Below are 25,241 nucleotides of genomic sequence, written 5' to 3' on the forward strand. Positions count from 1 at the left end.
TGTTTCAGTATTTTTTATATGTATTTCTTTGATTGCTAATAAAGTTATGTTTACTGGCCACTTGTTTTTCCTCCTTTTATGAATTTCCCCTTATAGTTCTTATCTACTTTTCTGTTGGTTCACCCTCCAGTATTTAAAGGTGAGGAAACTGAGGTCTAAAGAAATGAAGTGACTTAGACCTTGGTCACCCAGAAATTTAGTGACAGAATTGGTAATCATAGCATGTTAGAGCTGGAAAGGAATCTAAGAGATCATCAAGTCCCAACGCTCTAATGTTACAGATGCAGAAACAGAGGCCTAAAGATATTAGGTGACTTACCTAAGGACAGCCACACAGCTCATTAGTGACAGAACCAGGAATCTGAATCATGTCTCATGAAGAGGGAAAGGCAAGTAACATTTTTGAGCCTGCTATGTTTCTTACATGTACTTTTTCACTTAATTCTCTCTACTATTCTGCTGTTATTCCCATTTGAACAGACGTGGTAACTGAGGTTCAAAGAACTTCAATGATTTGCCCAGTCACACACCTAGTTATTTGCAAATGGCCTAGAATCCAAGTCTTCTGATTCTTAATCCAGGGGTAATATTGCCTCTTAGAGTAGTAACTGTCGATAGTAGAGTTACATAGTAGATCTGTTTCTTGGCTTCATTCAAATACTCATTTGATAAAATATGATTTGCCTCTTAGGAGCTTGTAAATAAAACTCTGCCTCTGTTTAGTAGTTCTTATTTGATACTGGACACCAATCTGACCGTGAACTAAAGGAACTTATCATTGTAAGCAAAAGCTGATTAGAAGCCATGTCTAATGATTATTGAGTGAATAGAATTGAGATCCATGAGCTAGATATGACCTAAGTTTTGTATGGTAGTGATGTCTGGGTTGAAACTCTTAGTATCATCTTAGAATTATTTTTATTCCATAGAGAATAAAATCTTAATATATAAATTGAAAATGACATTTGGGTTCTCTGAAGTGTAAAATGGATCTCAAATCATCAAGCGGGGGCTTCCCTGGTGGCGCAGTGGTTGAGAGTCCGCCTGCCGATGCAGGGGACACGGGTTCGTGCCCCGGTCCGGGAAGATCCCACATGCCGCGGAGCGGCTGGGCCCGTGAGCCATGGCCTCTGAGCCTGCGCGTCCGGAGCCTGTGCTTTGCAACGGGAGAGGCCACGACAGTGAGAGGCCCACATAACACAAAAAAAAAAAAAAAAAAAAAATCATCAAGGGATCAAATAGGAACAAAATCGAAACCATGTCAATTGCATCCTCCATATCTCTAAAAAAGCCTGTTAACCTTCATTTCTTGACAGGGCACAGAATTTCAAAATCATATTAGAGCTGATTTGGTTAGGGCTCCGTCCTATAGAGATGTACAGAGATGACTATTGACTTGTGTATAACTTTGTTGACACTCTTGGTTCGTTCATTTATGTGGAAGTTAGTTGGTAAACTCTATGTTCTCCGTTTCTGCTTTCCAGACAGATCTTGTGTTTGGGTTGATGTTTTTTAAACCTGCTAGTTTTATGTAAGTAAGTTGGGGAAAGTGGAAGAGTGCAGCAAGTGATAGAATCATTTTTTCCTTCACAGAGAATTTTATAGGCTTGTTGAATAGAGGGACCAACAATTAACTCACATTATTCTAGTCTTCAGCAGTAGGGATCTATTAAGCTTATTATTTAAGAAATAGACTTTATTTCTGTTTTTTCTTTCTTTTTTTTTTTTTTTTTTTTTTTTGCGGTATGTGGGCCTCTCACTGTTGTGGCCTCTCCCGTTGCGGAGCACAGGCTCCAGACGCGCAGGCCCAGTGGCCATGGCTCACGGGCCCAGCTGCTCGCAGCATGTGGGATCTTCCTGGACCAGGGCATGAACCCGTGTCCCCTGCATCGGCGGGCGGACTCTTAACCACTGCGCCACCAGGGAAGCCCCTTATTTCTTATCTTTGGTATTTTTCTGATTTACTTTATTGGAATAAGTGTTAAAGTTTAATTAAGACTTCTAGATTCTGGTAAAGTTTGGAGGTTTGGTTTTGTTTCACCTTTTGTTTGTTTGTTTTTGTTTTTCCCTTCCCTCTTGTAGCCTGTGTCACTAGAAGAATGTAAAAAACAGAGTTGGGTAGTTGATGGAAGTGGTATAGCTCAAACTATACCACTTTTAAGCTCATGCAAAGGTGGTTACATAAAGAGAATAGAGCACTAATTCAGTCTATTAACAAACAAGTATCAACAGAAGTAATTCCTATTCTAGTATCAAACATAATAGTCCTTTAACATCTGCTTTGGAATGTTGAAAAGAGATCAAATGAAACCTTCAGAATGGTCATTTATAGGGGAAGAAGAAACCTCCACTTTCATTCATCCATTGTAGCTCCACTTTCTCATTTTAATGCTCAGTCCACAGTGGCTATGGTAAAAGATGTCCTGCATCTACAGAGATGGCAGTGGACAGGGGATACCACCTTTCTGTTTATTGCTTGTTGCAATTTGGCCTGTTTACAGACAGAATTGCTGTGCGGGTGCTTCTAGTGGAGAGCAAAGGAAATCAAAGTAGCAGCAAGAAATCAGCATTTACACATGACCTGTGAATTGGCTAATTTTTAACATGCAGTTAGTTAAGAAATAATTACAGCCTGAGGAGTCATGACCTCAACTTTTCATCATCTCCATTGGATTGTGCCTCAGTTTGGAAATGAAGGAGGTATACGGGAAGTTTTAATTGTACCTGTGTGATTTATCCCTAGTCAGCTCTTTAATTTCTTCTGGCTGTCTGAGGTTTCCGACATGCTGTAAATTTCCCCAACTTTTTCATTATCTGCAATTTCTTTATGACTCGTGAATCAGAGTGGAGAGAGAGTGTGGATTTACAGCAGAGATAAACATGTCCATAAAGTCTGTATCTGTGTCAGTAATTGTACTGCTGTCAGTGACTGTCCTGTTTTACAGGCCTCTCTTGGGAAAGGAACCGGCTTCACTACCAGCAGCAGCAGTGAAGTGCTTGCTTTGATTTGCATTAACTTGCTGGGAGATTAGGTAGGAATGGTGGGTAGGAACTGATACTGGACCTTGGCCTCTCTTGTTTGTTTGCCTGTTTGTTTGTTTGTTTAAGGTCAGATGACTTCATGTTGGATAACTGTTGAAAATAGAACATGTACAATGTCCATTTTCTAAGTGAAAATGCAGCTTATTTTTTGATATGGTAGATATGAAAAATCCTTTCTAACTTCATTTTACACAACGCATTTAAGATGATTTTCCTTTTCTATTGCTCTTGAGATAATTAAACTTGGGTCTTTTTTCCTCTTTCCATTTTCCTTTTCTTAGAGTTAAAACACGGAATTTCTCTTTTAGAACATTCACTCCTCTTCAAGAGTGGAGCCAGCCAGAGATTTGATGATGACTATGTCTGCCATGTCTTAATTCTCAACTGTTAATGGCTCTTTCCTGACAGCTTGAGGTGGTGTGCCCTCAACCATTTGCCGTGAGAAAGGAAGTCTTAAAATAGAGAGAAATTCTTCATATTCCTGTCTTTAAAGACCCTTCAGGAATTCTCTAGTGTTTGCTTTTTTTCTAGCAGTTGTGAAAAGAAACTGAAGTTAAGAGAAGCCCTTTTAAAATAGATGGAGAAGCAAACATATACTTTTCTTTTTTACATTTGATATTTGAGCAGATCCCTCAAGAATCAAAACTGTCCTTGCATATCCTAAACCTTCTGCGAGGTAGTTTAAAAGGGTAGGAGGTGGCAGTACAGTTTAACAAAGAGAGGATAAGATGCATGATAAATCTCAACCTTTAGTCTGCCCATGCATGAGTCCAAATAATATGAAGAGTTATCTAGTTGGTAACTTTTATCACCTTTTACTTCTTTTCCTTCTTCTGCTTGCATTCTTTTTGCCATCTTTCTACCAGTAGATGGGAGAGGGAAGATTAAAGGAGATGATATAACACATAATTGTTTGGCTTTTTTCCAGAAGCTGTGGTGAAAAGTATGGTTAGAGAAAACTATGGCTAAAATGAAATTTGAAGTTATCTGTGGTTTTAATTCTTTATCTCTCCTATTGCCATAATAGAGTTTCTTCTTACTCAACGAGGGATAAACTGCTTTCTTTGAGTGAGAGGAATAAGCTACTTAGACCCCTTTAGTTACTGTTAGTGAACTTGCCCTCTGTTAGAACAGGGACCCTTTTCCACTCATTTTCTTCTTTCCCATCATGCCAAGCAAGTGTTCTTCATGGAATCGGCTTGTGAAGTTACATTGTTACCTAATTCTAGTTTGGGAAAACATCTAGTACTTGGTTTACCAGGTCCAATTTAACAAACATGCACAATAACCTAAACCAACCAACCAAAGAAAACTTCGAGTTATCCTCTTAACTTAGTGCTGTAACATCCTGTTTTGTTTTATGAACTTAAAAAATTGTTTTCTTTAGTGAATGCCATATTGGAAGTGCTTGACATCCATTTTGCTGTAGACCTTTATTTTTTCTTTTGTCTTTTATCCATTTTATGCAACCCAACTATAAACACATTAAGTTTGGACTGAGATGAGTTTCATCTGTATGTCTGCCTGCTCAATTAGTCAAAAGAAGAATAAGAGGTCCATCTAGGTCTGACTATAGATATAAGCTTTCTGATTGCTCAGGTTGAAAGGTTTGTTATTACTAGGACTGTCTCCTCCCCCAAAATAATTTTATAGGTGGGGAAAGTGTAGTATTCTAGCTTTGCAGGGGAAGCATTTTTCTCCTGGTTGAAGAGAAAATAGTTTATGGTTATCTCCTTCTGTTTCTGCTGCCCTCAGCTGTCAAATTCAGTAAAAACAAGGGTTTAATTAGGGAGCAGTCTCACAGTGTTGGAGGATAATGACATTAACAAAGAAAAGAGCAACACAATAGAAGATTATTTGAATACTAAGTTGTATACCTGCTATTCTCTGAAATGGCTCCACAGCAGGGATTGGTAACATTGTATTAAAGGTTTAATAAACATAGGCACTGGAGAGTGATTCAGTAACATGTCTCACACTTGAAAAAGCTCAGGCAGTGTCTTCCTCCCTCTCCTTAATCAGACTGAGAATGGAATCCAAGAGTAACCAGGCTTGAAACTAAAGGCAGGGCTGGAGTATTGATCTGTTAATATTTGTAGAAAGGATAATTCTTGGGTGAAAATCCTCCTATGGTGGTTTACTTTTTTAAGATCCCAGACTTCCTTGGAGCTATAGGTTAAAAATAACTTGTTTCAAACTACCAAGTAAATGAGTATCAATGCCACGAGTACATCAGAAAAGAAGCCCCTCTCCACTAGCTTAAGAAGAAATCCCCTTGTCTTCTTTTCCTCCACTAGTTCATTATGAAAAAATTTTAAACATCCAGTGAGTGCCCCATATTTATATATAATGGGAATATTTATTTATTTATTTATTTCCCCCCTCCTTGAACTATTTTGAAGTAAGTTTCTGACATCAGGTACTTTACCCCTGAATACTTCAGGATACATCTCGTAAGAATAAGGACAGTTTCCTAAATAATAATGCTATTATTACATCCAAGAAAAATTAACAGTCATTGCAAAATACCTAATATCCTTCCACATTGAAAATTTCTCAATTGTCCCTAAATTTTGTGTAGCTTTCTTTTTTTTTAACCAAGATTCAGTCAAAGTTAAGGCATTGTAAATGCCAATACATTCTTGATAGGGGAACATTTAGTGCTCCTATCTAAATGCTGCACACCAGCTCTTTTAATAAATATTTACTGAATTTTTCCTATGGAGAACATATATTTACTCAAATGACTATCATTTTCCTCTAGAATATTGAGTTTCAAGTTCTCCCTCTACACCAAGCCTGCTTTATCCAGCTTCCTTAATCTATTTCTGGTATTCTCCCCTTCCCCTAGCAGAATTAGCTGTAGAATTGATCTTTTCTCCAATAACTACTCCACTCCACAGTCAGAGTAATAGTTTTGAAACACAAATTGACATGTGACCTTATTCCCTTCTTAAAACCCATCAATGGCTTCCCATTGCTCTTAGTTAAATAAAATAAAAAACCTTTAACTTGGCCTTACAGCTCTACATGACCTGGCCTTTGTCACACCATGTTCATCTCACACCATGCTTCCCTCTCTGAGGGAAACTCCTAAAGAGGAAAAAGTGAGGTAAGAATTCAAGGAACACTTCTTGGAAGAGATGAAACTTAAGTAGAAATGGCTACTTATTTGACTTCCAGATATTAATGGCTAATGTTTGTATATGGGAGGAAAGAAGACACTTGCAACTGAGAAGCAATTTGGGGGTATGAATTGGTTAGAGTACTAGAAAATGTGGTTGGAAAAGTGAGGAGGAGCTAAATTGTGGAAAGCCTGAGGAATCATTTGCAAAGGTCTGGTAGCCACCCCCAGAGAGAATTGAAGGGTGTGGTGATGGGTCGACCTAAGAGACCAGCTAGGAAGCTGTTGCAGTCCAAGAATGCAGTAACTGCTTGTACTAGATAGGAGGGTATGAATGCAAAGGAAGGTTATTTGCGGGGGGAAATAGATATGAAATTGTAATAGACTGGAGAGACATGAGTCAAAATGATTTCAAGATTTTAAGCCCTTGTGACTAGGAGAATACAATTTAAGGTGGAAGTGGGTATGCATTATAAAACTTCAGTTTTGTTTGCCAAAGTGTCATTAAGGCATCATTGAAATGAATAACTTAACTATCAAGGTTATAGGATAAAAGATTGTGGTTATCAGGTCTATTAGAATGAGGTTCGGGGGCTTCCCTGGTGGCGCAGTGGTTGAGAGTCCGCCTGCCGATGCAGGGGACACGGGTTCGTGCCCCGGTCTGGGAAGATCCCACATGCCGCGGTGCGGCTGGGCCCATGAGCCATGGCCACTGGGCCTGCGCGTCCGGAGCCTGTGCTCTGCAGTGGGAGAGGCCACAACAGTGAGAGGCCCGTGTACCACAAAAAAAAAAGAATGAGGTTCAACTACATATAATAAGAAATCCAAAATAATTGTGGCTTACACAAAGTAGAATTTCTTTTTTCCCCACAAAAAGGAAGGCTGGAGGTAGTTAGGTACAGACTGGAAGGGGAGCTCTATGGTGTCATCAAGAACTGAGGCTTCTTTTCTTTTCACTCCACTTTCTTGGTGCCTGGCTTACATCCTAAAGGATACCTCCTGGTCTAAGATGACTGCTGAGATCTAGGCATTGGGCCTGAGCTGTAGGCCAGAAGAATGTGAGAAGGGAGAAAGACAAAAAGGGGCACCATACAACTGACTCCTTTCCTTTTAAGCAGCCTTCCTGGAAATCCCACAGAATTCAGTCATCTGGACTGACTGACCTAGCTGCAAAAGAATGTAGTCTTTTAGCCTGAGCTGTAATTTTGCTGGGTAAGAATTGGGGTTCTTTTAATAAGGAGGAAAGGGAGAACAGGTATTGGGATAAGCAACCAACATTCTCTGCCACAGGGAACGAGAGACCTGTGCAAGAGCAATGATTGGTCAGTAGAAGTAGAAGAATGTGAGGTGATGGTTATGTTGAGAAGCTCAAAGTTAGTGATTTTTGTATGTATGGATGTTAATTTGTGAATTGGACTTCATTCTTATAATTTGTTGGTTATCTTGTGTGAATTATAAATAAAGGGTAGGGACTGTTTTCTGTTTTCTTTACTGTATGTTTTCTTTACAGTACATACTGTATGTATGTACTGTATTTTTGTATGTATGGATGTTAATTTGTGAATTGGACTTCATTCTTATAATTTGTTGGTTATCTTGTGTGAATTATAAATAAAGGGTAGGGACTGTTTCTGTTTTCTTTACTGTATATTTGGTGTTCCAAAAATGAGTGAATAGCTTTTAAGAGATCTTGCAGACCTTTGTCTTTGGGGGGTTGGTTTCCAAGGAAGTAAATAGAAGATCTCAGCTTTTTTTTTTTAATCTTTAGGAGGCAAACAACTCAAGAAATGGTCATCTTTTAATATTGACTGTTTTTAGTAGTCAGCTTAGTAATACTTATGTCTACTCAGCAGGTTCTGAGTAGATATTTCTAGTTATGAAGAGAAACACTTGGTTCTCTGATTTCCACATATTTATCAAGATTCTAAGATTAAAAAAAAGACTGTTAAAGTAAAATTTTGTTTTATGCGAATTAGCCTGGACTAGGGAATCCGAGGGCTAATTTTTATCTTCACTCTGTCTCACGGCTGGGCCCCGTGAGCCTTGATTATAAAAGTCTATCAATATTGTTGAATGAATGATTGAATTATTTCTAAAGCCTGATATTATGTAGGCTCTGGTGATATTACTGTTTAACATAGTAGAATTTGCTTTATAGCCAGTAAAAAAAAAAACACTGTAATATTCTTTATTAATATATTACATAATATAATTATTAATATAATTACATATATTATTAGTAAGCTATTTTTATAATGACTATATTGCTAGTTTAAAAAATCTAACTCCTAAGACTACTTTTCAGCAAAATACATAAATAGATACATTTAGAAGCACTTTTTGAAAACTTGGCCCCAAATGCCAGATAAAGCTATCAGATTTATGCTGCTTAAAATAGTGAAAATCAGTGTTTTCCTCTTCATGTTTTGAGACAACTCCTTACTTTCCTTGTAGCACTTTGTCTGCTGCAGAGTGTGCATGATTTTGCCCTACTTCAGGTAACTGGATTCTTATCCTCTCAATAGCATCAGTATTAAGCCAGCCTTCTTTACCTCCTCCATCCATATTAAACCTGTCTTGGAAAGAGTCTGTTTATTGGATAATAGAGCTACACTGGGGCTCTATGACAGTATCTTTTGCTGCCTCGTTAACTCTGGAGCATTAGAACAAGATAAAAATGCCCTAAAGCCTCTTATCTGATGTCTGGTGTAACCTGCTGAAAGCAGGAGTGCTATTAGTTTATGTTAGAAATCAAATGGCCCTCTCCAGTGCAGGAAGTACTGATTAAAGCTGAAGTGTCCCTGGAGGACTCTACAGCTGTCACAGGGGTGGTAGCTGCCCTCACCAAAAGGGATATCTGGGCCAGAGGTCCCAGTGGGGTGGTGCCTTAAGAACACACACGTGGCTGCCCCAGCTGTTCTGCTTTGCCTAATGAATTGTTTTACAAGAAGAGGCTGGGTATTGTCATCACAAGCTGCCTTCCTTAGGGACTGGAGCAGGCCAAATACTAAGTAATGTTAGTGATGGTAATTGAAAAGTGATGGCTCTCCTGGGATCTTTATAGCCTGGAGCTGGTTGGCACTTGTGGATTGTCTTGTCCTACCAAGGCCCTTTTTGAAGTGTGCCTTTTTTTTTTTTTCCCAATTTCATAATAATGTGATTTTTCTTTTCTCCCCTTACCACTATAGAAGTTTATTGGCAGAGGCAGTCTTAGGAACATTATAGTAGCTTTAAGTACAAAAGGAACAGCTTTGGCTTTTTCATTAAATTATCAACACTGCAATAGTAACGAAGGGCCACCACATCTTCTTAGTCTCTTGGGGAACCGCTGCAGAGATCTCTCCAGACTTTTAAAAGAACATTTTAAACTTATACAGATAATTCAATCTCTTGATTTAAAAACTTTTTAAAAATAGTATGGGAGAATATAAAGTGAAAAGTAAAATCCTTACCTGCTGAACTTATCTGAGGAAACCACCAACAGTTTCTCCATGAACATTTCCAGACATTTTCTATGCATTAATGAAGTTTATATATGTTACCACACACAGATGAGGTCATAATACGTATACGTAATGTTTTGTAACTTGTTTTTTCCTCCCCACAATATATCTTAGATATCTTTCCACAGCATTTCAGATAGATCTACCTCTTTGTTTCTCAATTGCTGCATAGAAATTCATAGTATGGATATACTAATGCCAGACTCTTTGTTGACAGTTTGACTTGGACCTATGAGTGAATACTTACTGTACCAATTGGTTGCAATGACTGATTTGTGTTCTATGGTTCAACCTATGATTTTTACATGAAGTGATTTCCTCTCTTCAGGAATGTTGCCTTTAGTTCCGGGACTGTTTTAAAATAGAAAATACTAGAGGCAAAACTTTTTTGGAGGGATGGTGTGAGTCTTGTCATGGATCATCAGCTGGACATATGTAGTGATTTGCACCCTACTGTGTGTTTTAAATTCTTTGCTTAGTTAAATGAGAAGTGTTCTGTCCCAGATAGGTGGGGAAAACAAATAGCCTTTAATGGATGTTGTCTAAGGCATTGATTGGAGGCTTCCTCTAAAGTTGAATGAGTGTTTTCTCCCCTAATTTTCTACTTCACAAGTTCCAAGAATCAAGTTATGAATGCATTAATGGACTTGGGTAATGATTTGTCAGCACGTGAAAATGAGGACTTAGGTTTCTTGCGTAACAGCTTGGCTAACAAAGCAAGTTTGTGCCTTATGAACTTTAGGGCCCTTGCTAGGAGTGGCAGTGTGATGAATGAAGCAAAGCAATTTTCCAGGAGCATTTCAGGTCAGTGATGGGAGAAATCAGTTGTCTTCTCAGGCAAACAGAAACCTAATTTTAGTTGCATCTGTCTTCAGTAGAATCTATGCAAACTGAGTGGTAAAAATTTTTACTTCCATCAAAAGTAGGAACATTGTAGGTCTTTTTTAACTCAAAGCCCTTTAGACTAATTCTCTCAACACTTCAAAGTTCTGATTTGCCCAAATGTTGAAAGATGTCATTCTAATAAATTGCGAAATGCCAACCTGTTTTGTTTCAAGTTTCTTACCCATTTTCCCTTTCCTTGATGTTAGTCATTTGAATTGTTATACAATGCTTAACTTAATACTTGGAGGCTATTATTAATAACAGTTACTGTTTACACCCAATTTACTTCTTGTCCAAGCCTTCAGTATTCTTGGGAAACATAGGTATACAGAGATTTTCAGGGGCTCTTGTGGGTGTAGGAGGTCCTCTAGACCTGCGCTGTCCAAAACGGTAGCCACTAGCCGCACGTGGCTATTTGAAGTTAAATTAAAGTTAAATAAAATTTAGAATGTAACTCCTCAGATGCACTCCTCAGTAAATGCTCTCGGGTAGGCACACACGGCTGCTGTCTACCATTGTGGATGGCACAGACATAGAACACTTCCATCAGATGGCACTACTCTAAACTAAAGGTTGGCTAACTGTGGCTCATAGCCCATTTTTGTATTCCCTGTGAACTAAGAATGGTTTTTACATTTTTAAAGCGTTATAAAAATAAAACAAAAAATGGAAGAATATGAGACAGCGACTGATTGTGGCCCACAAAACCTAACATATTAACTGTCTGGCCCTTTACATGAAAAGTTTCCTGACACTTGGACCTATGTCCACTTCTCTTGATAACATGTCAGCTTTTCTGATCAAGTTAGGTTAGGGATTTCCCTAAGCTGTCAGAAGATTGTGAATCTATCAAGCAAATTAGGCAAATTTAGAGCAAAGTTTCTTTCTATAGACAGACTGCGGAATGAGTCCAGAGCTCACACAAATTAGTTCCCTGGAGCTAGCACAACCGGGATGAGCTTTGAAATAGGTAAATTCTTTGTAGTGTAAATGGTCGACTTGCAACAGCTTTGTGAATAATACCTACAGTGTAACAGAACATCATTCTGATTTTGTACACTATTTTGTGTCTTTTAAGTACTTATTCTCTCATCTTAATTCTGAAAGAAATAGAATGAATACATTTCAGCAGACGCACTTGACCTTTCAACAAAGAATTTACCGTGAAGGTTTTTAACTGTTCAATTTGTTTTCGACTGTCAAATTACTTCAGTCAATCTCTCCTAGGAAAAATGAAGCAAAGAGATTCTTCTGCTGTTATTCTCAACATCTGAGAGAATCTTCCGTTGCCAAATGTAGCTCTAACAATTTATCATTAAATATAAAGCTTACAAAATCTGCCTATAAAATGAGCATCTGGCATTTCTGTGGTAAATTAGAGAGTCAACTTGTTGCTTTCAAGATAGAACCTTGGGGGGCTTCCCTGGTGGAGCAGTGGTTAAGAATCCGCCTGCCAATGCAGGGGACACGGGTTTGAGCCCTGGTCCGGGAAGATCCCACATGCCGCAGTGCAACTAAGTCCGTGTGCCACAACTACTGAGGCTGCACTCTAGAGCCTGCGAGCCACAACTACTGAGCCTGCATGCTGCAACTACTGAAGCCTGCGCGCCTAGAGCCCGTGCTCCGCAACAAGAGAAGCCACCGCAATGAGAAGCCTGCGCACCTCAACAAAGAGTAGCTCCCCCTTGCCGCAACTAGAGAAAACCCCGCACGCAGCAACGAAGACCCAACGCAGCCAAATAAATAAATAAATAAGTAAATTTTTAAAAAGATAGAACCTTGACATTCACGAGAGAACTTTGTGAATTCCCAAGTTTGTGATAACCTATCATTTTTTGCCGTAAAATGCATTAAGATGTGGTTGAAAAAGATCAGTTTACCCCTTTAGGCTTTTGATGTAAATTATTCCATAATTAGAAGTAACTAAAGTAACTCTCCCACTAAAACAAATGTTACACTACAATATATTAGTAGAAGCATTAATTTGAACTTCTCTGAATCTTCATATTCAAGGTAGTGATACCAGATAATTATGGACTGTATGGTGAGATCATGAAACGTACTGAACTACAGAAAAAGTCACATTTCAACATTAGCTTTGGAGAAAGAGGCAAATGGTAGAGGAAACAAGGAGATCATTGTGACACAGCATTCTGAGGGGGAACCTTCCTGAAGTGATAGCTTTTTTCTAAAGAACACTATGAATGGTAGCTATGTATTGCTTTATTCCCTGGTACAGAATCAGTGCAATTTTTATTACTGAAAGCTCTGTTCACTGATCATAACTTGTTTTGGTGTCAATTAACAGTTTGCCATGTTAGAACTTTGACTAAATTTATGAAAACCCCCCAAATTTCTTCTAAATCTTCAGTGTCTTCCTCTTTGTCATTCTTTGCCAAATCATCTCTAAGTCTTCTCGCTCTTCTGATTCTTCCATGTCACTTTTATGTGTGCCCTCCAAACCTTCGCCACCCTCTTGTCCTGTCAGTATTAATGGTAGACTCTTCATTACCTGTGAAAATAATCTCCTTGAAGTCATATACTGCCTTCTTTCATAAGGCATGCCAATAAGCATCTACCCTTTTTGATCACCCAATAATACTTGCGTGATCCAATATTGGATCATCCATAATATTTCTTATATAATCAAGGATGTACCTCTTCTAAAGCTGGCAATTACCAAATTTGAGATCTTTGTCCACAGCACTTTATGATGCCAGTGAAAGTATAGCAAAGTCATATACCTTGAGCTTGTGTTTTACACTCCACGTGGAAAGTCAGAAGCATTAAGGGGAAGGAACATCACCTTGACTTAGAGTTGTAAACTATAGTCCTGAAGGATAGCCTTGCACATTGTCCATGATGAGGAGAACTGAAATTCAAGCTTTTGAGAAATTAGATATTTCTCTATTTCTGGTATAAAGTATGTATAAAACCAGTCCAAAAAACATTGCCCTGTATCTGAGGTTTTTTATTGGCCTGTCACTATTTGGAAGGGCGTTCTTTTTATGTCCTGAGGATCTCAGATCAGTAGGACAAACATAACTGACCTCATATCAGTAGGACAAACATAACTTTTTCTTAACAATTACTACAAAATAGATGAGTCAGTCTGATCTTAAACTCTGTAAGATCTATAAGGATATGTGAGCATCTGGGCTTTTCACCCCTCAATTCCCAACACTTATATCATTTGTACATGGTAAATATCTAATTGTCTAATAGGAGCTTACCTTTCCTCTTTCATGATTTATGTTCACAAAGACATTTTCTTTTAACATGTCAGTTTTACCTATGTTAAACAATTTCTTGTTATGACTTATAATCCTTCCTTTTTATGAACCCTTTAACTTTACATTTTCTCCCAAATCACATTGTGGTCATAAGTCCCATGTTTCCTGTATCATTCTCACTGCCTTTTCAGCTTTCATTAAAGTTTCTCGCTCTCTCTTTCTCTCTGTACGATAAATGTTTTGATAAAAGCTTGTGCACTTGCTGCAACATTCCCACACACTTCTGGATATGTGATGGAACTATTCATGTCACGGATCTGAGCCAGCCTCAAGAAAAGTATTCCAGCCATCCTTTATTCCAAATTTGTAGAAACTTTTAGTCCTTTCTAGTATCCATAGTGTTATTTTTACTATGTAAACGAGTACCAATAGGGAATATCAGAGTCACAGTGAGATAGATGCAGGTGGTGAGTGGACTGCTAGGCTCACTCACTAGCTGAATGACTTGCTCCTTCAGTGTGTGTTGTTGAGATTAGTGCATCAGCAAAATTGCAAGTAAACTCCTGTGTTATATTGACTTTCATACTTTCATGGTTGAAATATCATGGATATTAAAGACTTGAATTCAGATACTACAACTCTTACATTTATGAGTTGTTCAGAATAACTTGCTTTCCTACTTAAGTATAAAGTATAGAAAAATTGGATTCTTTGGTAATGGCATTATTTAGCATTGTATAGAATGTTGCAGTGTAATTTTTCTCTGGAATTTTTGTGACACTGTTAGAAGAAAATAAATGGTTTTTGCCACAAATGAGATCTAATAATTATTTTCTTTAAATTAAAATTATATGGGACTTCTCTGGTGGCACAGTGGTTAAGAATCTGCCTGCCAATGCAGAGGACCTGGGTTTGATCCCTGGTCCGGGAAGATCCCACATGCCGCGGGGCAGCCAGGCCCATGGGCCGCAACTACTGAGCCTGTGCTCTAGAGCCTGTGAGCCACAACTACTGAGCCTGTGTGCCACAAGTACTGAAGCCCACATGCCTAGAGCTCGTGCTCCGCAGCAAGAGAAGCCACCACAATGAGAAGCACGCGCATCACAATGAAGAGTAGCCCCCGCTCGCTGCAGCTAGAGAAAGCCCGCATGCAGCAACAAGACCCAATGCAGCCAAAAGTAAATAAATAAATTTATTTAAAAAAAAAGAATTCTACCCTTAGAAATTACATTGGATTCTGTTTTTATTGTTCAGCACCACTGTGTGAAATGAGCATATGCCAATATGGGCTGTCCCCACCTACATTAGCTTTGGTGTTAGGTGGGTATAAGCAGTGAGATCCCAGTTTGCATGATTAACCTTGTAAGGACTATGGATCCTTCCATATATAGGTAGTTTCCCCTATACTTTATTTAGGTCAAGAATGAAGCTGGTTTTGCAGAAGTTAACAAGTAAATCCTAAAATTCACAGGGAAATACAAGAGACCCAGAAGAGCTAAACAATCTTAAAAAAGAACAAAAGTGAAGTCTCACATTTCCCAGTCTCAACACTTAATATAAAGCTACAAGTAATCAAGATAGTGTAGTACTGGCATAAGGATAGCCATACAGATCAATGGAATAGAATTGAGAATCCAGAAATAAACCCTCACATTTATAGTCAATTAATTTTTGACACGGGTGCCAGATCATTCAATGGGGGAAAATACATAGTCTCTTAAATGGTGCTGGGAAAATGGAATATCTACATGCAAAAACTCAAGATTAAACCCCCTACCTTACACCATATACAAATATTAATTCAGAATGTATTATATGGTCCTTCCCTGGTGGTCCAGTGGTAAAGAATCCGCTTTACAATGCAGGGGACGTGGGTTCAATCCCTGGTCAGGGGACTAAGATCCCGCATGGTGCGGGGCAACTAAGCCCATGCACCACAACCACTGAGCTTGTGCACTTCAACTAGAGCCTGGATGTCACAAACTACAGAACCCACATGCTCTGGAGCCTGCGCGCCACAGCTAGAGAGAGAAAACCCACATGCCACAGCTAGAGAGAAACCCATGTGCTGCAACAAAGAGCCTGCACGCCACAATGAAGATCCCGTGTGCCACGACTAAGACCCGACGCAGCCAAAAATAAATAAATAATAAATCTTTTTTAAAAAAATGGATTATAGACCTAAATGTAAGAGCTAAAACTATAATACTCTTAGAAGAAAACATAGGCATGAATCGTTGTGGCCTTAAATTAGGCAGTGTTTCTTAGATATGATAAGGCATAAGCAGAGAAAGGAAATAATAAATTGGGCTTCATCAAAATGTAAAACTTTTATGTTTCAAAGATACCCTCAAGGGGCTTCCCTGGGGGCACAGTGATTAAGAATCCACCTGCCAATGCAGGGGACACGGGTTTGATCCCTGGTCCAGGAAGATCCCACGTGCTGCGGAGCAACTAAGCCCGTGCGCCACAACTACTGAGCCTGCGCACCACAACTACAAAAGCCCTCATGCTCTGGGGCCCACGTGCCGCAACTACTGAGCCCACGTGCTGCAGCTCCTGAAGCCCATGTGCCTAGAGCCCATGCTCTGCAGCAAGAGAAGCCACCACAATGAGAAGCCCGTGCACCGCAACGAAGAGTAGTAGCCCCCACTCTCCACAACTAGAGAAAAGACCGTGCGCAGCAACGAAGACCCAACACAGCCAAAAATTTTTTTAAAAAGATACCATCAAGAAAGTAATAAAACAGCCCACAGGGGCTTCCCTGGTGGCGCAGTGGTTGGGAGTCCGCCTGCCTATGCAGGGGACACGGGTTCGTGCCCCGGTCCGGGAAGATCCCACATGCCACAGAGCGGCTGGGCCCGTGAGCCATGGACGCTGAGCCTGCGCATCCAGGGCCTGTGCTCCACAACAGGAGAGGCCACAACGGTGAAGAGGCCCGCGTACCACAAAAAAAAAAAAAAAAAGTAATAAAACAGCCAACAGAATGGGAAAAAACTTTTACAAATCATTTCTATATTGTTTGATAATCCAGAATATATAAAGAACTCTTACAACTCAACAATAAAAAGCCCCATTTTTAAAGTGGGCAAAGGATTTAAATAGACATTTCTCCAAAGAAGATATACAGATGGCAAATAAACAGATGCAGAGATGCTCAACATCATTAATCAATAGGGAAATGCAAATCAAAACCATGAGATATTCACATCCACTAGGATGACTATAATAAAAAAGATGGACAGTAACAAGTGTTGACAAGGATGTGAAAAATTGGAACACTTGTGCATCACTGGTGGGAATGTAAAAATGGTGCAGCCATTTTGGAAAACAGTATGGTGGTTCCTCAAAAAATTAAAAACAGAATTAACTATATGATCCAGCAGTTCCACTTCTGGGCATATACCCAAAAGAATTGAAAGCAGGGAGTGGAAGAGTTATTTGTACACCCATGTTCACAGCAGCATTATTTGTAATTGCTAAAAGGTGGAAACAACCCAAGTGTCTATTGATGGACGAATGGATAAACAAAATGTGTGTTCATACAGCGGAATATTATTCAGCCTTAAAAAGGAAGGAAAATTTGACACATGCTGCAACACAGATAAGCTTGAGGATATGCTGAGATAAGTTAAGTCACAAAAAGACAAATACTATATGATTCCACTTATATGAAGTGCCCAGAGTATCAAATTCATAGAGACAGAAAGTAGAACCATGATTGCCAGGGACTGTGGGAGGGGAGAATGGGGAGTTATTATTTAATGGGTACAGAGTTTCAGTTTTACAAGGTGAAAAATGTCTGGACATTGGTTGCACAACAATATGAGTATACATAATGCCACTGAAATGTACACTTTAAAATATTTAGGATGGTAAAATGTATATTATCAGTATTTTACCACAATTTAAGGAAGGGTGAATTTTATGGTATGTGCATTATGTATCAATTTTAAATTAACTTATATGAGAAAAAGAAGAAAACACAGAAATGAAACCAGTCTAGGAAGCCCAAAAGGATGTGAAGAAGTCCATTTTAGGCCTGCTCCTAACTGAAGGGTATTTTTTTGATGTACAGTAGTTGGCCCTTGAACAACACAGGTTTGAACGGTGCGGGTCCACTTATATATGGGTTGTGGGTTTTTTCCCCCAATAAATACGTACTACACACAACCGATAGCTGGTTGAATGCAGATATGGAACTGGAGACACTGATGGCCAACTGTGAAGATATACCCGGATTTTTGACTCTGCAGGGGGCCAGCGCCCCTAACCTCCATATTGTTCAAGGGTCGACTGCATCCCGATTTTGTATTCCACTTCCTTCAGTTCATGAATGAGCCCCTTCTGCCTCTTCTCTTCTCTTTATTCTTTCCCAAAGTAGATTTGAAATATCCTGATCATCCTTGGTACTTATTTTAACATCTGACCCTACCAAGGGGTTCACATCTATTTCTTAGGATTTAGATATTATCATAATAAAAAAACTATGGCCAGCTATGAAAAGGAGTGTTCTAGACCTTAGATGTCAAAAACAAAAACTCCTCTCAAGGCGCTTATAATCTGATTAGGATGGGAAGGCAAATGTGTACAAGAGCATGACTAAGTGCCACTTGAGTACCACAGGAGTTCAGAAATGAGAGATCATAGTGGGCTGAAGGTGGCTGGGCAGAGTCTTTTTTAAAAAGTGATATTTAAACTGGAGTGAAAGAAATACTCTATATCATCATTGGCAAATTGGTTTCCTTCTCTCTGTAAGATTTCATGTAAAATGTAGCATTCCATGCAGCAGTTACTATTTGATTAACCTGCACAGATACTTTTTTATCTTATCCATTTCCCTTGCTGGCAGTTTCCTAGTATAGTAAAAGGCATCGCTTGTTTGTCTACTTGTCAGGTAGTTAAACAGTCAGGGAGGCAGAGTAACCTTACACTGTAATTTGGCTATGGAGCCTTGCAGCAACCTCTTTGGGTTTACCCTGTTAAGCCTGTTAAGTGGCAACAAAGAGAAAAGAAAGTAGCCACCATCAAGCATTTCTGGCATGAGCTGAGTTTGACCTGCACCTTGACAATGATGTTGATTATTTCTCCTTTCTATGCTGAATGGATTTACTACCCATCAGAGTCTCACAGATCCTTAATTTTTAAAAGAATATTGATTTTTTTTTTTTAGTCTTCTACATGTTAAATATTAACCTCCTTATGACATGCAGCAATGATTTCTGAATTTTCATTAGGCACAACTCATTGTTGATGCGCTGAAGCAGTTGGTTACTGTTGCAGCTAATTCTTATTTAAATAAACAAACAAGAGTCCTTTAAAAAGATTAGCCAGAACAGTTTTAAAAATTCACAGCAGCACTGATGTACATCAGCTCTGGTTTGGCAGACTGTGACCCAGGGCTGTGCAGTGTTTTATTATGCTCAGCTACATAAGGACACATCCTTATAGCACCACTTTTGTAGCAGATATTTTTATAACTCTACAAAATGATTAGGCTGACGTAGAGCAATTCTCTAAATTCATAGGTATTAAAATATTCTGGCAGCTGTCTCCTTTTTGCCTTTAAGTTGAGACATCATGATGAGATAAGACCGCACCAGGACTGATCAGTACATGAATGAAGTTAGGCATGGAATTCTCACGTTATTGACAAGAGTCTTTGTCACTATAAATAGGAGAAATCTTGGAGGAGGGATTCCCATTATAGTAACTCCAATTCAATTCCAGTAATATTGTTGGATTTTGTTTGTTTTATTTTCTGAAACCTCTTTACTTCAAAATGCATTCTGTGTAATTAGATAGGAAGGAAAAATGTCTTTGAATTCTAACTAAAACAACTTAGCTTGTCCTCAAAAACATAATATCTTTATCTGGTAGTTTGAGGTATTGACTAGAGTTTAGAGAGTGTTTAGGAGAACCTGGATGGAAGAAACCTGCTGGTAAATTGGTATTGGGGTACAGTTACATGGGAGACAGTTCTCAAAATAGGCTTCTAGGGACCCCTGAACTCTAGGTCATAGTCCTCCAGGGGAAACTGAGAATCTGGGAAGTTCTCAGGCTATGATCTGAGCAACTCTGACCTCTCTTCCCCAAAGAACTCCCTACCTACTTCCAGGTGTCTCAGGTTCTTCTAACTGGGGACAGTTTACGTTTGAAAGATTGGCCCTTTGCTGAGAAATTTATGAGACTTTAAATGGCATGTGATTATTGGTACAACCATTTTGGAAAGCTGTTAGGCAGTATCTGCTAAGGCTGATCATACTTATAACCTATGACCCAAAGATTCCAGTGCTAGATATATACCCTAGAAATAGAATTGCAAACATTTGTATACCAAAAGATGCATAGAAAAAATACTCAGAATGGCACTATTCATAATAGACCCAAACTACAGCAGCCCAAAAGTTCTGTGTCAGTAGAATGAGTAAATAAATTATGTTATATTTATACAGTAGAATACTGTACAGCCATGAAAATGAACAAACTGTTGTTACATGCAGCAACATGAATGAATCTTAGAAATGTAACCTTGAGTAAATGAAACTAGACACAAAAGAGTACATATTATACTGTATCAAAAACAAGCAAAGCTAATCTATGGTGGTATAAATAAAAATAATGGTTACATTTGGGATATGGTGGTGGCTGGAATGGGGCATGAGGAAGGAGTTTTCTGTGGTGCTGGCAATGGTTCTCTATATAGATGTATGTGGTTGCCACACAGATATGTTCATTTTGTGAAATTCCTCATATGTATACTTATGATTTGTTCTTTTTTCTGTGTATATGGTATACTTTTTTTTTTAATTTAAAGTTAGTGGCTAAGATAAAAATTGAAACTAATTCACTCTGAAGTCTTATTGCCAGTCTGTCCTTAAATTGAAATGATAGCCCTCACAGCCTTTCTCGTTTCTTATGGGAAGCTCATGAAAGAAGGTTATCAAGCATTAGTAGTTTTCCAGCCAGTTAGGAAAGAAGATGTTCAAGAGGAAGGGAACCAACCCCCCAGATTTCAAAATATCTCTTAGAGCAGGCCTTATGTATTGGATAAGAATAATAGGAATTGTTTTCTGGGGTATTTTTGTCATGGGTAGCTGTGAATGTATACAACTTTTTGTGCCTTAAAAATTTACTTTTAACATAAACATCCTTAGTATTAAAATTTTTGTTCCCGGAGAGTCATTAAATGAGGTATCACTGTAATAGAGAATAGTGATGAATGTGATTCAGTAGATGGCAGTGTTCCCTTTGAAGTTTTTAGTTAAAATGTGGGTACGTGGGGGGTAATTCTTGACAACTTTTTTTTAGTAGGACTGATAAAGTGTCACATGCTGGGACAAACAGACCAGAAAGAACATTTTAATATTGATTTTCCATTTGTTGTTTCATGTATTACTATTTTGATTGAACCAACAAGATTTAGAGTCCACAAATCTAGAGGACATATTTTCCCACATAAAACGCTAGAATGATAGCTTGCAAGAGGAAGTTTGTTTAATGTAGTAATGCTTTTTGTGGGTTTTAATAGATAGAATATTCAGGAAGGATTTGAGCATGTCTTTGTTCTGTCTTGTATTTGTGAATATGTATATGTCACAAGTGAGACAATATACTGCTTTGGACAAAGATGTCATTGAAATTTATTGATGAGGAAATTAGGTTGTACTTGAGCATAAATTAAAAGAAAAATTGAAGTGATTGGTCTGTTTTTGTTGGTAATTTTAATACAAATAAAATGCTATTTGAATAGTCTCTTTTTTCATATTGAAATTTCCTTAAAATGGTAGTGCCTGAGGAAAGCATTGGGGTTTAAGAAATCTTGTGGCATTATAGGGGTTTTTGTTGTAAGGAATTTAATGTGGGTTAGAGTAATGTGCCAGAGAAGTCGAGTTATCAGCCAAAGGACAAAACATGCCTGTCGTTCAGGATGGGAGACCAGTGCAGTTTGAGTCAGAACTATTCAAGTCCTGACTTTGCTCATTATTAGCTATTGACCTTTGGTGAATCACTTAACCTGCCTTTCTTTTTCTCATCTGTGTGATATAGGTAATAAATACCTGCTTTGCCTTCCATATAGATTGTTAAGTGGATCAAATAGGAGCGTTGTCTTCAAGAGTACTGTGTTAATGTTAATGGATTCAACAGATGGGCTCTGTGTTGTTTTTATACTGTTCAATTTACTTTTTGTTTCCTCAGGTTTTCTGCCTATAGTCATCAGGTACCTGCTGAGAAACAGTGATAAGCATAGCTTCAACAGCCATAATTATATGAATACCTACTAATAGGTACTGTGCTAAGTGCTTTAAGTGCATAGTTTCCAAAGCCTCACAACTGTGCTTGAGTAACTTGGACCATTGACCTCATTTTATAGTTCACAAAGGTCTGTGCTAGCCCAAGAGCTGTGACTCAAATCGTCTGACTCATAGCAGTTTCTTATAATCATGCCTGCCATGATGCATTTCATTTTTTACTTTTCTTCAGCTAGTATTGTAGAAGCCAGAGCCATACATAGTATTTTTATGTATTGGATAGTTCAGATAAAGACATTGGACCTTAAAAGAAAATTTTTATTATGTTTCACTTCGGAATTATTAACCGAATCCTAATGCATGCAGTTATTTATTTGGGGTGGGGAGAGTTGGTGCTCCTGCTTGACCCTTTGTTTCATCTTTAGCCAAAGCACATACAAGTCATTTCTTGATGATTCAAACTCAAAGAGAGGAATAGTAACATTAACATAATCTAAAGAGTATTAATATTGGTTTGAGGATATATTGCTTTTCTTTACAAATACTCCTCCCAATTGTATTTTAGTTTAATATTACAACTGGTTTACCTTTTTCTTTTGTGTGTATGTGTGTGTGTGTGTTTTAGGGGGTTTTCCATTTATTGTAATTATAATAGTCATTAACATCTTGCATGGAGATGACATTTTCTGGAGAATATGTTTAAAACTGATAACTAATTATATACTAATAACTAAATATATTTTTGCTATTCCTGTCAGGTAGGAACATAAATATATATGAAAATTTTCATTTATTAATGGGTTTTAATATTTCAAAAATAATGTTAATGAAAAATGATTTTTCAAAACCTTGTAGAAATATAAAAATTACTTATGTCTTGGCCACCTAATTTAGTTTATAAATTGTCACTTTCTGTTTTTTAAATTAATTTTAAATTTTAGAACAGTTTTAGATATGAAAATCGTGAGAGTTTCCATATACCCATACCCAGTTTGCCCTATTATTGTTATCATGATAGATTTGTTACAACTAATGAAGTTTACCTTTTTTTTCCTTTTTCTCTTTTTCCCATACTTTATTCAGATTTCCCTAGTTTTCCTCTAATGTTCTTTTTCTGTTCCAGGGTCCCCTCCAGGACACCATAATTACATTTAGTAGTCATATCTCCTCATAGGCTCCTCTTGGCTGTGACAGTTTCTCAGATTTGTTTTGTCATTGATGACCTTGACAGTTTTAAGGAGTACCTTTATGTTTTTCTCATGATTATGGTTTGCCTTTCACTTCATACAGTAGGTTATATGGGGAGGTTGCTCTTAATCATAGTGAACTATATGAGGAAGGCAGATTAGGATTTGAAAACACTGGCTGTGGATAACCCATACAAAGATAGCATTAACACTGTTGTTGGTTGGCATTGAAACACTGGCTACATTTTAAAATATTTTTTTATTGTTTATCATTTTTCAGAAGAAACAGTCCTAATTCTAGCTGAAAACAACAGTCTAGGCTATATGATCTGCTCATGTCCCTTAAACAGTCTTTTCTAATTGCACCTGTTGGGGCAGTTAGCGGTGACCCAGTGCTACTCTTAAGAGCTTTATTTAATCTGTATTGGCCTTTCAATTAGTAATGGGCAATTTTGTGTGAATTGTTAATTGATCAGAATTGTGGAAATTACACGCAAAGCTGTTTTGTTACTGCAGCCTAGAACAGTGTAAGATTAAAACAGGGTCTGGTTTAGTTACTAATCTAAAATTAATGTTCGAGAAGTATTATTTTAGTGGTTTTGGTTTGTATTCCAGTCTGGTGTTGGTTTTAACTCTGCTAAGAATGATTGTCTTTTAACTCACTGAGGTCCTCAATTGTACTCCATTAAGGGCCACTTTTCTGCCAATCAAAAGCAACATCCCTGAGATTGATTTTTGTTACAGTGGATAGTAATGGCTGCCTAGTGACAACATTTCAAACTCTTTTATGTAAACAGAAAGCAATCAAATAAGTACTAATCCAAGGATTATGTGGACCCAAATCCCGTGGCCAAGAGAAGATTCCCTGCAGTGTATCTCCGTATCTCCCTTGCTCTTTGCCTTCTGGTGGCAAGCAGCCCCTCTTGTTCCTGGAAAGCTTGCTTGCTGCTTGTGCTGCCTGTTAGATTGCAGTATGCTAAGACTACAACACTCCTGCAGCTCCTGAATGGAATTCAGAAAGACACTTACATTTCCATAAATAAATTAGGAATTCAGTGGTTTCTTCGGGCTAATCAGGGCAGGCTGATAAACCTTGCTTGCCGTTTAATAAATGAATTGTGACTGATTACCTATTAATATGGACGCCTCAGGAATTCACCCAGGGAGAAGCAGAGCAGTGAAATAGAGAGGGGCATGGCCCCTTGGGAAATCAGGGCTTCATGTTTGCAGCTTAAATATCTCTGTGAAGTATCAATAAGGAGGTAATTGAATTTTGAACACAAACATGAGCGCAGGATGGATGAAAGGGGGAGGGGGATCTGATCATCTCTTTTCTGCCCCTTCATTCTCCCCTCCCCTTTTCCTTAGAGACCACTCTAGTAAAGATAGATGCTAAATCCATTAAATAAAGATTAGACTCTGTCTAGTAGAAAATGGCAGCTTAGCTAGATCCTCGGGCAAATTGGGGCCTTTTGCAATACAGAAAATTAAAATATACATTTTTAACAAGTGTACTATCTTCCCAGCAATAATGTCAGGCTAGCTTGTGCGGCTTGCTCCTCCTTCACATTGGCTTTTGTTTGGGCAGATCACTTTCGCTTGTATTAGTGCCAATCTTTCCTGTATTCCTGGAGCAGAAGGGGCTCGGTTTATTTATTTATTTTTAAAGCTTCTGTTGAGGCCTTTCCTCTAGCATCCTGCTTGCTTGTAATCAGAGGAGTGGGAAGGAGATTAGTGTCCCATGAATTGATGGTAGATAAATGTTCCCTCCCCTTAACTAGTGGGTCCAGAAGAGCCCAATCACTTGCATTTCAGGGATGATTGGAGACTGTACAGGCAAGCAAAAAAAAAAGGGCTTACAGACTGAAATAAACATTGATGTTTTGGATGCTATTTTACTTGGCTTTATTTCCTGTAGATAAGGTTATTGATCTGCTTTGTCCTCCTATTTTAAGCCAGATAAAGTCATATTAATGTAGAAAAAGAATTGGCATTATTTGGTTACAGATCGTAAT

At 38.3% G+C, this 25,241-nt stretch overlaps 1 protein-coding gene across 3 annotated transcripts in view; it reads left to right on the forward strand.

The window, feature by feature from the left end:
* LIN52 (lin-52 DREAM MuvB core complex component) overlaps window positions 1–25,241 on the forward strand; it is a 120,210-nt gene that overhangs the window by 49,083 nt on the left and 45,886 nt on the right. The window contains exon 6 of one of the 3 annotated variants that reach the window (XM_027119984.1): window positions 282–419. The exons of the other annotated variants lie outside the window; for them this stretch is intronic. Within the exon in view, the coding sequence (XP_026975785.1) occupies window positions 282–301 (20 nt within the window). The 3' untranslated portion in view covers window positions 302–419. Of the gene's footprint in view, window positions 1–281; window positions 420–25,241 lie in introns of those variants that run through there. 3 annotated transcript variants of the gene reach the window in all.

This window comes from Aethalodelphis obliquidens, unplaced genomic scaffold (genome assembly GCF_003676395.1).
Source record: "Aethalodelphis obliquidens isolate GAN/ISIS:26980383/991018 unplaced genomic scaffold, ASM367639v1 scaffold21, whole genome shotgun sequence".
NCBI classification, from domain to species: domain Eukaryota; kingdom Metazoa; phylum Chordata; class Mammalia; order Artiodactyla; family Delphinidae; genus Aethalodelphis; species Aethalodelphis obliquidens.